Here is an 18,214-nt window from a genome sequence, read left to right as displayed (position 1 = left end):
ATTTTTTTTATCGATTGCAACTTTTCAACCCTTGAAAAATACCCCTTCTTTCGAAAATAAAATGAAAAAATTTTATTGAAAGAGTAGAAACATTTTAAATGTGTACTCGTGTTAAATCAACATTTATTCCCTTCTGATAAAATAATTTTGAATCGATTGCAACTTTTCAACCCTTAAAAATTACCCTTTACATTTATTTATATATTTATATGTATTTTCTTAAAATTATCACCTATAAGATTTTTAATCGCACAAAGGCTCATTTTGCAGGGAATTGTAAGGGCTACGTGAATTGTTGAGTTGATCTTTTTTAAGCCCTTCATTTTTAAGTTTGAAGGGTTTAAAGGGCTCGAAAAGGGTGGTTCTCTCATTCATATGATAACTTAAAATGGCGATATCTCGATTAATATTAATTTTAGAGAAATAAAAAATAGAAGCAAAATCTTCAGCAAAAATAAAGCTAAATTTTTTTACTCTTTTTTTTTCAAAAATTTGAAAAATTAACATTTTCAAAAATTAAGTTTTTTTTCAAAATCATGCTTTGTAAGTGAGCCAAAGACCCAGAACATATTCTTAGAACATAAATGAAGAAATTTCTAAATGGATTGCATTTAACTTTAATTCTGTCGCCAAAGGCACTGATTTGTTTATTAATTTTTTCTTAAAAAAAATGAGACTATCGTATTATTTCGATCATATTTCCGTTAATTTTGGTTCTAAAGACTTTTAAAACAGCTCATTTTAAAGGTTTTTCAAAGTATTTTAAAAAAGTTGAAATAGTTTTTTCCTAATATTTATGGTTTTGGCGTTATTTAACGTTAACTGGTACCAATTTAGTTTTTAGCTACCATATAATAATGTTTAAAAAGCCATAACTCGATTTATATTGCAATTAGAGAAAAACAAAATAATGCCATTAGATTTGGTATTTTAGGTATTACCTTTCTTTTTGTTCATTACAACTTTTTCGTTAAATCCAATGGTTTCAGAATTATTTGCAAAAAACTGTCCGAAAACAAGCACTTTTTCTTTAAAAAGTCAACATTTTCAATGACGAATTACTCGGATAGTATTGGATTATCCAAAAAACTTTATATAACATTTGTTACTTAAAATTGACTCCTCTATCGATTCGTGTAGTTATTTTGGGCGTAAAAATTTCCACCCACGAGAAGGGATGGGAACCACCCCCAGGGCAGAAGCATACTTCGGCACTATATAAGTTTTGTTCCTTGAGGCATTCCCCACATTCAGTCAAAATTTCACGTCAATCGGTTCAGTTATAAAGAATTCGGAGGTAAAAACCCTGAGTAACTGGACTATAATATTAATTTTACAATAAGCAATGAATATTTTCTCTCGAAATTTGGCACAAGCCACATTGAAGGGGTGCAATATCCAGTGGCGTAGTAAGATTAAGAAAAAAACATTCGCTAAAGGGCAAATTTGACATCGAAAAAGAAATAAATAATTGGCCTGAATACCTGAAAATAAATTGCAAATGTTTTGTGAATTGCTGGGATTTCTAATATTCTAACTATTCTATGGTCTTGAACCCTTCTTGGCTACAAACACTGAAAAAAAAAAAAGAACTGAGTAATAATAAAATAAACATCATATGATATCTGATAACTATAGAAACAGACAGACACGAACAAATTGACTGACACAGAAAAAAATGGTGTTTTTTTGGTGACTTTCAAAAGGTTATAACTTGGCGAAAAATGGTCGTAGAGCAATTGAGAAAAAGCAAATTGAAGCTTCAAGTTTTTCTTTTTTATTTTGAAAAAAATATGGATTTTTGCCAAAAAACAATAATTTTCAATTTAAAAAATGAGTAAAACATTAGAAATTTATTCTTTCATATTGATTTTCAGCAAAAGTAACAATTTCAATAATTCGGATCACAATGAAAGAAAAATCGCAGCGGTTTCATCTCTTGAGAATTTCTTTGGGATACTTTGAGGGTGAAAAAACCCGAAAATATCCATAGTCTATTCACTACCAACAAAATTTAGCCGAGTCTATAACCTAGAAACCAGAATATACTTTTCCGAAGGATTTTAGTGGGCTGAATTCTAAACCGAGGTTCAAATTTCTCAATTGGCTCTGGTTTTCGAGATATCCTAACCTAAAAGTAGAAAAATTGCGATTTTTTAACAAATTTCAGGTTGTTACACGCAAAAAATAGCTTCAAGAGTACATTTGATTTTAATGTATCGCACGTTTACCTATGTATGCGCAAGAAAATATTTTCTTCTTTCAAGAAAATTATTTATTTATTTAAATACTTTAAATCTACCCAGANAAAAAAGTTCAAATAGTTTTTTTCCTAATATTTATGGTTTTGGCGTTATTTAACGTTAACTGGTATCAATTTAGTTTTTAGATAACATATAATAATGTTTAAAAATCCATAACTCGGTTTATATTGCAATTAGAGAAAAACAAAACAATGCCATTAGATTTGTTTTTATTACCTTTCTTTTTGTTGAACTTTTTCGTTAAATCCAATGGTTTCAGAATTATTTGCAAAAATCTGTCCGAAAACAAGCACTTTTTCATTAAAAAGTCAACATTTTCAATAACGAATTACTCGGAAAGTATTGGATTATCCAAAAAACTTAAAACTTAAAATTGACTCCTCTATCGATTCCTATCGTTATTTTGGGCGTAAAAATTTCCACCCCCGGGAAGGGGTGGGAACCACCCCCAGGGCAAAAGCACACTTCGGCACTATATAAGTTTTGTTCCTTGAGGCATTCCCCACATTCAGTCAAAATTTCGCGTCAATCGGTTCAGTTATAAAGAATTCGGAGGTAAAAACCCTACAATAAGCAATGAATATTTTCTCTCGAAATTTGGCACAAGACACATTGAAGGGGTGCAATATCCAGTGGCGTAGTAAGATTTAAAAAAAAAACATTCGCTGAAGGGCAAATTTGACACCGAAAAAGAAATAAATAACTGGCCTGAATACCTGAAAATAAATTGCAAAAGTTTTGTGAATTGCTGGGATTTCTAATATTCAATTATTCTATGGTCTTGAATCCTTGTTGACTACAAACACTGAAAAAAAAGAAGTGAGTAATAATAAAATAAACATCATATGATATCTGATAACTATAGAAACAGACAGACACGAACAAATTGACTGACACAGAAAAAAATTTTTCTTCCTTTCAAAAGGTTGTAACTTGGCGAAAAATGGTCGTAGTGCAATTGAGAAAAAGCGAATTGCAGCTTCAAATTATTCTTTTTTTCTTGATATATAACATTTTTTGAAAAAATATGATTTTTGACAAAAAACAATCATTTTCAATTTTAAAAATGAATAAAACATGAGAAATTTATTCTTTGATATTGATTTTCGGCAAAAGTAACAATTTCAAATAATTCAGATCACAATGAAAGAAAAATCGCAGCGGTTTCAACTCTTGAGAATTTCTTTGGGATACTTTGAGGGTGAAAAAACCCGAAAATATCCTTAGTCTATGTATGCGCAAGAAAATATTTTCTTCTTTCAAGAAAATTATTTATTTATTTAAATACTTTAAATCTACCCAGAAATATAATGTCTTACTTTAAAAATAGGCAGCATTTAAATAAAATAAATATTTAATACTTACGGTTAAAGGAATTATAATCTTAATTTTATGATCTACATAGATTTTATAGAAACATGTTTTGTGTTGTATATTAATGTATCGTTTGTTTAGCACAAAATTGCATAGTTTTGACCAAATGATTTTATATACTTATTTTAAGAATATATTTAGATATAAATATTTCTCAGTAACAAAAATATTTTGTTTGAAACAACAACACAGCACCTAGTACAACAGTTAGGATCGTTCGTGAGTTTAACCAACCAGACATAGGTCGGTTTGGGACTTGTTGATGGTCCTCATCATTATGTCGTTACAACAATCCAGCTGTTTTTGTTTCGTTACTCATAAGGATGTGTATACAGAGAGCGTAAGTCTCTCCATCTATGGTGCTACTTCCCACCTACGATATTCTGTGACCTACAATTTTCTTTCAAGAAAACATAAGTTTGATTATAATATGCTACATTTGTCTTGAATAATTCCTACATTAATACTAAACTTTAAAAAAATATATATATTTTAAGGAACTGGTAGTTTTGAAACAAATATGTTTGCATTATGATGAACTGTAAGTGATAATGTAGCTAAAGTCCGAGACAATAAATTTCAAAACTATAAAAGATTTGAAATAAATTATATATACAAATAATATAAATTATAGATTACAGCAAATATTTCACATAGTTTAACGAAAGATCCCGATATCATTTTTCGTCTTTGAGAAATCGCATGTTCAAATTTAGTAGTTTAACTGATTTCTCGATTTTTTTAATATACTGATAATACAGCACCACAAACCTAAATTCATTGGCACCCGGAAGAAGGGATTTTGCATGTTTTTAGGGTCGTGAACATGAATCTGAACTCCAAAATACTCTATCACTTCAAATTTTGCAATAAACTTTAAAAATATGTCTAAAAATTCGATATATGGCCCATATTTTACGCATTATGTCAATCAGGAAATAGATTTACATGCAAAAGGAGCTAATACGCTCGATCCCGAACACATAAACCCTAAGCTCAAAAACCCTAAGCCCACAAACCCTTAACTCATAAACTCTGAAAACCTTTCTATGTAACATAACCTCAAATAAGTGAAAAAATCGCGTTTTGGCACTTTTAGGTTAGGATATCTCGAAAACTATAGCCAATTAGGAAATTCGGACCTTTGAGAAAGTATATTCATTAGAAAACATAAGAATATAGTAATGTCAAGGAAGGCCATGATCTATGTTCTTAATAAAATTGTAAACATTGATACATTTTTGCAAGACATGCAAGATCAACACAATGGCCTGTTTATTTTCAAGTTTTTGATTAACTGTAAGATTAAAGTACGCGAAATATTAAAATTATGTGAAAGCGAACGTCTCAGAATAATCTGTTTATTGCACTAAGGTAAAGTAGGCTGCTGTCAAAGTTTATAATAATCTAGTAGGTTTAAACATCACTTGAATCAATTTATTATATTATTTTATTTACTTCAGTTTAACTACTTCATTAAATAAAATAGGACGATATTGTTTTTATGTTATTGTTTGTTTCAAAGCCCCCCAAATCTCGCTCTGTTGCGTAAATAAGTACAAATAAATAGATTCGCATAACAATAACAATGCCATTAATTTATTTATTCAAATATTGTAACCTACAGATATAATCCAATTGCAATCTTTAACAAAATTATAGTTTCTTTATGATAAGTCAATAAACATAGATACAATAATAAAAAAAGATCAGATCTGTAATCACCGAAATAAAAGTTCAGCTTTTTTTAAATAGTAAATGTCAAAGAATATGCCGAAGCGCGTTTGTCTCAGCAGAAGCACAATTGGAAATTGGGCTATGCATTGTTGTCAAATCTCATAATTTAAAGGAAATGCTATTAAAAAGCACGTTGGCAGAAATCTAGCTTGATATTTTCAGTTTGAAGTAAAAATTTAATGCGAACTTTCAAACGCTATTTTCCAGCCTTACGATCGCGATCGCAGCGATCAAAAATCAGCGTTCAAGGGTCGCCCGGCATGTTTGCACAGCGCTTTAGAAAACACTTTTGCCAGATCGCGTATCGGGCCACTCGAGCAAACACGGTAAACCGCTAAAATTAAACGCAAAAGTTGATTTTCGATGGAGAACCTCTTCTCCGCCCTCTCTATCTCTTAATTGGCGTTGTACAAGTACGAACGGATAATAAAATTAATGATAAAACCTCAAATAAACACGTCGATAAATCCGGAAAGTTCTTTACTTAAGGTTGACTCACACGCTATTAAAAGCCGCAGTGGAATAAAATATAGCGTTAAAATAAACGCGTCGGTTTAAAAAATATACCTAGGAGGCGGTATACATGTCTCCCATGTTTGTTTTGTGAACGAAAGTTTAGTAAAAATACGGTTTTCGGAGAAAAATACACCTATAATTCGCCCGAGTAAAATCGGCGCCACCTAGCGATGGCAATCGAAACTATGGTTAATTAAAATTGGAAATTTTTCAGTAGTTTTAACCTCGGTTTTAATTACACATCATTAGAGAGGTACAAACGGAACACATAACAGTATAGTCCGGTCAAATTAGTCATAAAAATAGTGGTCAAATAACGAAATTTCCGACAGAGCTAAATTTTGGTGGAGACCTTGGGTGCACCTTTGGAAATAAAGTATCAAAAGTCCCCATCGATCCCATGTGTGCTAAAAAAGTTATTCGGGGTCAAAGGTCAAAATTTGAGGTTTTTTGATTTTCTTCGAAAACGGTAAGTTTTATCAAAAAAGTAGCCCTGACAAAAATTATAGATCTTAAAATTATCTACAAAAATGGTCCTTATACTTTTTTTTTCTAAGAATCACCATTGTAGATAACTTTAAGATCTATAATTTTTGTCAGGGCTACTTTTTTGATAAAATTCACCGTTTTCGGAGAAAATCCAAAAAACCTCAAATTTTGACCTTTGACCCCGAATAACTTTTTTAGCACACATGGGATCGATGGGGACTTTTGACACTTTATTTCTAATGGTGTACCTAAGGTCTCCACCAAAATTTAGCTCTGTCGGAATTTTCGTTATTTGAAATGTCTATTTTGACCGGACTAGTAAATACTGTTAATTTAGGGCGAAATTTGTGGGAAGAGCCCACTACTACAATTTCCCTACTAAACCTATTTGTGATTACGTATGAAACTCTTGAGAACCATCCACTATTCGCTATTTATAACTCTGTTAATTTCAAGACTCGAAATAAATGCTGCAGGAGCTTCTTATGAACGAGAATCGAATCGATAACAGTCTATTAATAATTCGAAGTGGAAATTAAAAAACTATATTTAACTCCTCTTCAATTACCGTCTGCGGCAGATTGTTGACTTGCTAAAAAATATAAGACTGTAGGGGGTATATAGGGTGTTTTTACGTGAAGTAGCAAAAAATGGTACTAGTGAATGTAGCGCCAAATATAAGAGGATTGAAGTAAAAATACCTTACATGAAAGTTGCACACCTAAGGCGATATACCCTCTTAAAGGAGGGGATTGAAATTCACATTTTAATTTTTTTCTTTAACATGAGGAATGCTAGAGACACGAAACTTGGTATGAGCATCCTACTAATAAAGAGACAACTTTTGAATATTTGTTCGATCATGGACGTATTTTATAAAGGAGTGAAACAGTCAACCCCATTGCAATATTTTATTAGAAATTTTTTATATGAAGGAAATTATTTATAAAAATTTTATTGGAAAGACTGATTTTTTAACCTCTTGTATTTTTTCGATAAAACCGATAGTTTTCTAGTAAAAAAAATTAGATGCGTCATCGTTCACTAAAAGGGTAATTGCGAAAATATTTTTCAGAAAACAACAATATATTGAAATGTGGTTTCAAGGGTGTTATATGCGTTGGTGTTGCTAATTTTTTATCATCTTCTAGAGGTCGTTAGCTACAGCTCTACCTAGTGACATTTTATGACAGCTTTTTTGAGGTTAGGTCTCATCTTTTCCTAAAAATAACTGTTCCGATGACGCTGCACGTGTTTTTCTATAAGAACTCGCTTGCAGTTTTCATGTTTTTGTTGAAATTCCTCGGTACTTGCTACAAAATACAGTTCACATGTCTGCTCTATTGCTACATTCCTGTGTCATTTAAAAAAACAATAAACTACACGCGTTGCAATTTATGTAGTCAATTGTTTCCTTAAAAAACGAGGACACGGCCTACTTCTACTTGATTGCCTCTTATTATGTCTGCGAGCGTCGCGAGAATAAGGATTATTTGATTAAACGTTTATTAGATCCATTTGGTGCGAGTATAATCGAGAAACCCCCACCCCGGCCGATTGCGATCAAATGACGACTGACGCCGCGAAGAACGACTATACCGCGTAAAACTCAATCCCAAAAGCTTAAATAAAACATACGCTGCACCCAAACTGACAACTTCTTAAGTTTCAAGGCGAAAACAGCTAGAGGCTTTCTTTTTACCTGACGCCCTAAGTGATCCCGAGCGGACGGATCGCCTAAATCGAAAGCTGCTTCGAAAGAAGTGACTATTCTTAGTTTGGATTTGGCGTTTTGAACCTCCCTATGCATTAATTGGATGTAAATAGGGTTAAGAGCAGACCCACTACGCCGTCGACTTGAAAATCGATAACCAATTGCGGTCAGCTCCGGTTAACAATAAACAAAACGGCGGACGGAAGTCCCTAACGACCGCGCGGGGGAGGGTGGGTATATCTCTTTCCTTTGCGTTATCAGAAAGGTGTTTTCAAACGGGTAATTTGTCGTGTGTATCGTCGTATATTCATCATAATCTACTATTAATAGACGTTATTTCCTCTTAATGGAAATATTCCTTTGAATAAAACGTTTTGAAACGAAAATGGACTATGTCTAGACTGCCATGAAAAACAAAGTAAAGGAGGCAGGTGACATTTCTTTGAAATTATGACAAATGTCAAATATTTGTTGAGGTTATGTTTATGTTTACATATTATTTCTAAAACTATAAGTTAAACACCTAAAGAGAGTGAAAATTAAAATAGTAATTAATAAATAATATTGTATAAAGCAAATGAGATAAATACCTACTCTTGAAATGTAGATAATTTCTGTAAATTAACGTTGTGTCAAAATTATATGTGAACTATTGACATTTACCACTTGATCTTTGGTTTCCAGAAAATGACAGTAGAATCGCCAAACTAAGTCAACAACTACATAACCCTTTATCGAGATTGCGCTGTTTCGACAAACAAGTGGTATAATGCAAAGCCAATATGATTTAGTTGATTACGATGCAACAAGTGCGCAAAGTAATGTTTTTTGTTACTGGTATGGTACATCCTAAGCTTTTAAAATATTTATCAAAAGGTAGTGGGTAGCTATTTTTAAATGTTCGTGACGTTTATAAAAAAATGGAGTAGTCAAAATTCGCATAAGGTGTTTTTGGGGGCTTAAGTATAATAACGAATTTGTGGACACGATTTTAATTTATGGGGAATGTTTTCAAGATTCTGTTGAAGCATGAACGATAGCTTCGTTTATTTATTTAATAATACATGGTAAAATAATTCTGAAATTGAAATTTTAATTAATATTTCGTTTAACAATAATTTTTGTGACATTTTTGTAAATTAAAGAAAATTAAGTATAAATGATGCATTTTTTCTGGGGTTCAGGGCTATTCTACGAATTCGTAAATATGCCCATTGTTATTTTTTCGTCGAGCTACCCCAGTTTAAAAAAAATCTAAGTTTCTACGATGAATAGAAGCCGAGATATTGCAAAATTTACAGCGCGCATCAATTTGAACTTTTGATTTAACTTTTCTCGCGCGCGCTACTGGCTTGGACGAGCTTACCCCACCACCACGCCGGACATTTTACTTAGCAAGTACCTTCTCTTTAAAGGGCTCGTGAGTCGTTAATTTTCCACATTTTTCAATGCAATTCACGGGAAATCGTAGTTTACGTCGTAAACTTTATTTTGCGAAAAATTCAAGTCTTAATATTTATAAACAATTGCGCTACGATTTAAAAAAAAATCTTATCTTGGCTCCTGTCGGTCGTAGAGGGTACTTTTTTTATTTTAAAACTGTATTTTTTTGCCAGCTATCCATTGCATCTATTTTCGGTGAGATAGCATAAATAGCAACAATGTTATTCAAATTGTTTATAAGCGAAAAACGCACGGTTTTTTAATGCACAATTTGAGAATGTTAATGTCAAAAAAACCGTGATATTTTTTAATAGGTCGCTTAATTGCGTCTTTAAGATTACAATGACGCTTTCAGAATCATGTTTGATTGAAAATTAACGTTTGTACAGAGGCTTAAAGTTCATAACTTTTGGAGCCTCCGTTATAAACAAATTGAATTGTGCGAAAACTATTGCACCTACAGCGCCCACTTTTGGCACACTTTTAAAGCATGACAAAACCCTCAACTTGACATAGGTTTTATAAAATTTTAACAATTAAAGCGATAGTTATAAACAAATTAAAAAATGGGCACTTTTCTTGTTTTTTGCAATAACTTTTTTGTTTATTAACCGATTTTAATTTAACCAGTCACTTTTCGCTAAAATTGATGGTTTTCTCTGCAAAGCGAAAAAACTGTTTTCCTCACTTATTTGTTTAAATAGAAAAGTTAGCTAATAAAATTTTTGACTCACGAGATGAGAGATGTTTTGTATTAAGTTCGTTTAGACAATTTTACAATAATATTGCGGGTAGGAATTTTTTCGAGTTTCTCTTTTTTTTTCGCTAATTTTCCTGGTCTATTAGGAAAAAAGCGATTTCGAGTTATAAATGCATATTTTATGAACAAATAAATAGAAATATTTGATGAACATTACATTTTATTAATTATTATGAATTAATAATTATAGTAATTGCACAATTATTACAATTTAGTTACATTTATAAAATCTGGATAATGATTCCTTTCGCGTTTAATAATAATTGTTACATTTTTCCCAAAATTATTTGACCGCCCCATTTCAATCACCGGAGTCTCAATATTAATTATTTGACTGATCGATTAAAACAGCATGATGCGACGTACTACTACCCTGGATTTGAAGTGTCATTGACAGAATCCTGTTGGCTATTTCATTTTTGTTACTTAAACTGTCAGCAACTTAACTTTCTGCAATTGTGGCTGATTTCCACCCGCCATGTCTCTTGATTGCTAATACATCAACTCCTGTATTAGCCAGTAACGTTGCCGATGTTCTTCGGAATGTATGGCCTGTATATGTTTCAGGATGTTCTAGTTTCAAAGACTGTGCAATCTTATTAGGAATCATAGAAAGGTATTCTTGCTGACTGGTTGGTTGTAACATCTACCTGCTTGATAGCGCATAAAAAAACGAGAAATTTCAGTTTTAATTTCCAATTTAATCTTGATATGAGAATTTCTATGTGAGAAACAGAACCCAGAGAAGAAGTAATTGTAATCGTACGTGACATGCTGTTACTATTTTTCGGTGTTTGGTAAGTTGCTGGGAAGACAATCTGGCAAATGTTTTGGTATGTCGCGCTTCTGTTTACTCTTAGAAGATCAGGATGTCGGGATGACTTCGTGTTTGTCCCCACGTATCTCTTTATCGTCGCCAATTGAGCGAGACGACGGAACAAACACGTTCGTTGCCAATTCTGCGGGCCGTACAATTAATTTCGGACGTCATTACTAGAATTATATTACGCTCATTTCAGATAACCAACGTTAGTGTTCTTTCGTATTCGCTAGCGAGAAGTGAGACTCGGTGTTTACACCAAAGTCAAAGACTGCTCGTGATTGTTAAAAAACTCGTTTTTGTTTCGTCTTCTTCTTCTGGTTTTTCGTTGGTGGCAGCTCGTTTGTTTCGTTTTTTCTTCTGATGCTGTGGCCATAATTCGTTGTTTGTGTCTTTTGTACTAGCGAGTGTGATGTTTTTCGAAAATATGAGGGTAAAAGACGTGTAAGTAGTACGTTAATTGTGCCAGGGCAATCCTAAATCTTAGTTTTCGGCTTTATTGCACTGTAAAGGGTCAAATTGAAATATGTGGAAGTGAAAAGAGTTATTTCTCAATTTACAAATATTTACGGTGATGTTATTTTTTCAAAGGCCAAAAGCCCATGATAGACCAGGGAATGTAGGGGTATGCATGCATAATTCTTCGATTAGGCTGAGTTTTGTGAGCAGATAGTAAAAATAGTGTAGAATAATATGTAACGTATCCGCACGTTGAAACATTGTTTAAAAGTTGATCAAACATTAGAAATTCGCGTTTTTCGACTGTAACTTTTTTCTGACCGTTCTACAGAGAAATTGTAAAATACTTTTTGGTTCGTCTTTAAAAGATCTACAAAACGACGTCTTGAGCGTCAAAAAATATCAATCGGGTCAAGTTATTTGCAAAAAAACCGGTAATTATTTTAAATAAACAATAATAAATCGCGACAGAGGTTTCATAGTCCAGTATACAACAGTATACAACGGTAAAAACAGAGTATTACCTCCGAATTCTTGACACACACACCGATTATCATGAAACTTGGTGAGTAAGCTCATTTCACCCTCCTTTATAAAAGTTACATATCCATAATGTGTGCTTATTGTTTTTAGGGGGTGAAAACTACCCCTTCTTGCAAAAAACGTAAAAACCATAGATTTAAGTGTTATGCCATTAAAATAAGCATTCTTTTATGTTTTGAATAATAAGTTTTGATTTGTAGCAACATTTCAACCCTTAAAATCCACCGTTTATGAGGAAAAAAAAATCAAAAATTAGTTTTCGCGGCTCTGAAATGTTTTGACGGAGCAATAATGAAGAATTGAATATTTTTTACTGTTTATGAAGTAATACATGATTTATTGCAACGTTTCAACCCATAAAAACCACTCTTATTGCAGAAAATAAAGCAAACAATTTTTTTCACATCCTAGCATTTATAATGAATTAAAGACTCATCACTGTTTATAATATTACTGATGATTCTTTGCAACGTTTCAACCCTTAAAAACAACCCTTAATGAGGAATTGAAGAATTTTTACCTGCTTCAAAACACTCAACGATACATTACTAAATTCAACTAGATTACTTAAAACTCGAAACTTAAATTATGTAATTAGTGAAAGGGAAAATAAAAAATATTTGTGTATTATACAAAGTGCCTCATAATTAGCTGCCAACCCTGAACAGGCCGATTCTATGATCAAAACTAAGTAAAAAAGTTCATATGAACATGGGTCCGGAAATGCTTCCTAAGGGCACAGGGACCCATTGAAGAGGGAGGAATGGAAATCATTTTTTTGCAATATCTCTCAATCGCGTTGTGATAAATGAATGAAATTTGGTATACACAGCTAAATTTTGATGAGCAATTTGATGGACTAATCCATTTATTTCCACAAGGTCCATTGGGGTGGGTACGGGGGGGCCCTTGGTACTTTGCGTGTGTAACTTTTTCATCTTTGACTTTTTAACAAATTGGACAGCAAATTCCGTTTTCCCGAACTGTTTTACGTTAAAAAGGTACTCTTGTTTCAAATCGTTATCTTTAACGGTTTCTGAGAAAATCGCTCTTGAATTAATCCCACTTTGGTCAATTTCATAGTAATTTAAACAAAAAAAAATATTTTGTTTCAATTTAATCTAGTTTTAATAAAAAAATAATAATAAAAAATTAAATTAAATAAAAATTAATCCTTTAAATGGAAAAGAGAGGAAAGGAAAATTATTATTATTATTTTTTGTTTAAATTACTATGAAATTGACCAAAGTGGGATTAATTCAAGAGCGATTTTCTCAGAAACCGTTAAAGATAACGATTTGAAACAAGAGTACCTTTTTAACGTAAAACAGTTCGGGAAAACGGAATTTGCTGTCCAATTTGTTAAAAAGTCAAAGATGAAAAAGTTACACACGCAAAGTACCAAGGGCCCCCCCGTACCCACCCCAATGGACCTTGTGGAAATAAATGGATTAGTCCATCAAATTGCTCATCAAAATTTAGCTGTGTATACCAAATTTCATTCATTTATCACAACGCGATTGAGAGATATTGCAAAAAAATGATTTCCATTCCTCCCTCTTCAATGGGTCCCTGTGCCCTTAGGAAGCATTTCCGGACCCATGTTCATATGAACTTTTTTACTTAGTTTTGATCATAGAATCGGCCTGTTCAGGGTTGGCAGCTAATTATGAGACACCCTGTATAATTATACTTTGTTATCAAAAATTTACATATCATCTAAAGAATTATCATCACTGTCGACTTCCTCTGTTTGGTCCGTGATTGGAGGACAATTTTGGCAACTGTTCCCAGAACACGTTTGGAAATTAAGCCATTTACACGATCCGACAATTGTCACTGAATAATACAATTCAGTTTTTCACGATAACTTTTTTAATTTTTAATATTTTTCATCGCTCCATAAAGCAGTTTGCAGGGAATTGCAAGAGCTACAAGTCAACCTCTATAGTTGAAGGGTGTTGAACTCTTCGTTTTCGAGATTTTTAGGTTTTAAGTTCTCAAAGAAGGTGGTCCTTACACGCAAATGCAAAAATGTAATATCTCAGTTAATTTTTGCTCTACAGAAAAATTGAAAAGGAGCAAAAATATTACAAAAAAGAGGACCTTTAATTTTTCACGTATCTTCTTTAGTTTTTGAGTTATTTCGAAAAAAAGGAAATTTTTGAAAAATAAAAAAAAAAATTTCATAATTAGATTTTATGGTTGATTTTTTTCTCCGAAAAAATTAGATGACCATTTTATTTTCATCATAACTCCGCGAGTTTTTGAGCTACAAAATTTTTTCAAAAAGCATTTTAAAGGTCATTCCAAGCACTTTAAAAAATATTATATTCATTTTCTTCGAAAAATTAGTTCTTTCGTCATTACTTTACAGTAAATGGTTCGATTTTACTTTCCGAAAAATAAACAATCACCTTTAGAGAGTGATAACTCAGTTATTATTACATCTACGGTAATCAACATCGCTTCGTTATTTCAAAAGCTTTATTTTTGCTTTATATGGGTTTTTCGATAAAACGCAAGGTTTTCGAGTTATTTATCAAAAATGGTTGAAAAACATGCACTTGTTAGATGAAAAATCAACATTTACGCCCTTAATTTATATCTTTTTTAAGTATTTTGTTACATGTACTAAAAGAGCATAAAAAAACTTCAATCTGGAAAAAGATTCGTCACGATTCGCTAATAAACAGCGGAGTTATGGGCTTTCAAAGTTAACGGTTTATTATAGAATAATTCTATAACTATACTATTTATTTTATTGACTGAACACACTGTATAATAGTCAAACCTGATAATATTTTCGCTTCATAAACGATTCATACGTACCATTTAAGAGAGAATATTACAAAACAGTTTATTTTGCGTAAAAATAATAAACACCAAATAACGTGCAAGTTGTTTTCAAACTCGATTGTATATTTTTGTACTAATATCTAAACTTTTATTTTATAAATTACACACAAACATGTTTTTTGTACCCCTGATATCTGCGGTACGGGTTCGCAAATATGTTTTGATGGACGTGTGTGAAAATAATCAGATCGTGACGTCGCCAACTACGTTTTAATAAGGTTATAGGTTATCCGGGCGATAAGCGAATGAACCCGATAAAAATGCAAAGGATGCGAAAAAACTGCCCAATCGGGACCGAAATTACAAGGCCGATTTATTGTTTGAAGTCGTTCGTCCTCGTCTATACAGTTTGTTTGATTATAAAGGCCGCGAGATATAACTCGGTTACCCGTTTTTGGACACCCTATAAAGTACATATATCTTTAAAAGTGGGTGTTATTTTTTTTATACTGACGCACAATTATTTTTTTCGTCACACTGGATGAGTGATGAGGTCATTGATGTTTTTTTTAAATGGGATTTTATACATGTTATTGCACGTTTTGACTAATTTTTTTTTATTTTCTTTCCAACCATATAAAATTTGTATGACTGCATAACGAAATTTTTGAGAAAAAGGTTAGAAAACTTTCAGCTTTTGACTTTAGTTTACGGCGCTCGCTACCAACCAGTCGGCAAGAATACCCTTTCTATGATTCCTAACAAGACTGCACAGTTTTTGAAACTAGAACATCCTGAAATATATACAGGTCATGCATTCCGAAGAACATCGGCAACGTTACTGGCTAATACAGGAGTTGATGTATTAGCAATCAAGAGACGTGGTGGGTGGAAATCAGCCACAATTGCAGAAAGTTATGTCGCTGACAGTTTAAGTAACAAAAATGAAATAGCCAACAGGATTCTTTACAATGACACTTCAAGTCTAGGTTCTAGTAGTACGTCGCATCACGCTGTTTTAATGGATCAGTCAGATAACATTGAGCCTCCGGTCAGAAAAACGCGAGGGGAATAATTATCCAGATTTTATAAGTGTTACTAAATGTAGTAACTGTACAATTACTATAATTATTCATTCATAGTAGTTAAAAAAATTCATTAAATTTTTCTATTTATTTGTTCATAGAATATGCATTTATAACTCGAAATCGCATTTTTTTTCCTTTTTTTCCCCGTTGTTCATAGCAACTTCTACTTCTAGGGTAAAATCCACTTATCTCCTTCAAAACAATATATTAATAGTATATTTAGTACTGTGGAAGCAGATAAAACTGTTTTTTCAGTGTTTTCAATTTGATATCATTTAGAAAGCGAACACCGTAAACTAAAGTCAAAGGCTGAAAGTTTTCTCATTTTTTCAAAAAAGGAAAGAATAAAAAAATCAATGAAAACAAGCAAAAAATTTATATAATCCCATTTAAAAATATATATACTTTACAGGGTGGTCAAAAATGGGTAACCGAGCTCGGGGCCTTTATAATCAAACACACTGTATACAGAGTGTTCCAAAATATTACGTAAACAAGAGTTAAAGTCCAGTTCAGAAAACTAATCTCGACTATTTGTTTGATTTAAAAGAAATCAGATTCGGTTCGCAATACAATTAATTTATTTTTGTTCCAGGCACACGGCAGTAGACGTCGACTTGAAACCCAAAGAACTAGACACCTTCGGCCCCAAAACTAACGCCTTCTCGCCGACCTACCCGAAAATACACGCGCCCCCCAGCGATGTGGCGCGAGCGCAAGTCGAACTAGCCCGATCCTTACAGGAAATCGCCAAGTTGCCGCCCGCACAACCCAGGTACGATGTGACACGGATGCTGGCCGAGGGTAACCGAACGCCAGCCGAGACCGCCCGAGCGCACAAGGAACCAGTCGAGGTGGCACGGAGACGCCAAGAAGTAGCGAGGCCGAAAACCGACGACGTCAGCCGATCCGAACCGAACCAATTTGAACCTGTGATATTAAACTCAGTGCCTTCCGTTCAGCGTCAGTGCGAGGATATCTCGAGCATGCACGTGAAGGATGTCAATCCCAAGATGCTCATCCAGTCGAAGTCTTTGGCCGCGATGGAACCGAACCGACCCATATTCCCGAATTGTCAGTTTTCGCCGTACAACAGCCCCACGAACAGTCCGAGGAGCAACAGGAAGAGGCAGCCGTTGAAGGAGTCGAGGAGAGTGAGCATAGAGAAGTCCGGGACTTACCTCCAGCTCAACCAGTACAAGCTGATGGACAGCATCGGGCAGGTGGGTGGTTTTTTCACGTTGATCTCGCTTCGTCGGTTCTATAAGCTGCGCTTTGTGTTAGAAATGAAATTGTTTTTAATTTCAGGGATCTTACGGCATTGTCAAGTTGGCTTACAACGAAGAAGACGACACGCACTATGTAAGTAAACATTTTTTTGTGATTACTTAAGGAGGTATATGGGGGTCCGAGGGAAGTGACAGACAGACCTCGGACATCGGAGATATTGCGCGTCAAATTCAGGTAAAGATGCGTACGCGTTCAAAAATGTATTGTGTGTACAGCTGACATTTGAAAGACTTGATAAAAACGAAATTAATTTCAAACATATACATTTTTCCTAAATCCCATGTACATTGTTATCAACAATAAATTATCCACAACAGATTTTTTTTTTGTAATGTTTTTAAAAAACTCGAATAATTAAAAAAGACTAGGAAGCTGTGATATATTTATTGCAATAAAAAATACAGTTGATAAATCCTTTTAATATATTTAATGGTTTATAAAAACATCGTAATCCGTACCCAGCAATATTTAGGGTTACATAAAGTTTTCTTTACTTGATTAATATAATTAGTAATACTTGAGATAAAAGCATTTGCACGGAATAACAAAGGAACATAAATATTTCTCAGCAAACTTTATATCTAAGAAATTAGTTATAGTTGCAAAACTTTTGTAACATTACTAAAATAGAGATTAAAAACACGAACAGTGAGTAATAATGTAATTTCTATCACAGAACCTTCAATATAATTATTATATATATCAAATATATCGTATTATCCTCGGGAAGATTTGTATCCTTTATTTAAAATCCGTAAATCATGTGAACTGGTAAAACAACGAGAATTATGTTAATTTAGTTCTAAAGAAATGAAATGACACTCGCGCCCATCTCTCGTCCAAGTCAAAGAAAATGTTGGATGCAATTTTGAAGGTTCTGTGATAGAAATTATATTATTACTCACTGTTCGTGTTTTT

General features: G+C 33.0%; 1 protein-coding gene across 1 annotated transcript in view; it reads left to right on the top strand.

Moving 5' to 3' along the window:
- The window catches only part of LOC108909228 (calcium/calmodulin-dependent protein kinase kinase), a 52,366-nt gene that overhangs the window by 25,020 nt on the left and 9,132 nt on the right, over positions 1-18,214 (top strand). The window contains exons 3-4 of the mRNA XM_018713488.2: positions 16,602-17,229; positions 17,315-17,368. Of these exons, the coding sequence (XP_018569004.1) occupies positions 16,602-17,229; positions 17,315-17,368 (682 nt within the window). The remainder of the gene's footprint in view (positions 1-16,601; positions 17,230-17,314; positions 17,369-18,214) is intronic.

Source organism: Anoplophora glabripennis, unplaced genomic scaffold, assembly GCF_000390285.2.
Source record: "Anoplophora glabripennis isolate ALB-LARVAE unplaced genomic scaffold, Agla_2.0 scaffold565, whole genome shotgun sequence".
Classification (NCBI taxonomy): domain Eukaryota; kingdom Metazoa; phylum Arthropoda; class Insecta; order Coleoptera; family Cerambycidae; genus Anoplophora; species Anoplophora glabripennis.
This window is presented reverse-complemented; position numbering and strand designations above follow the sequence as displayed.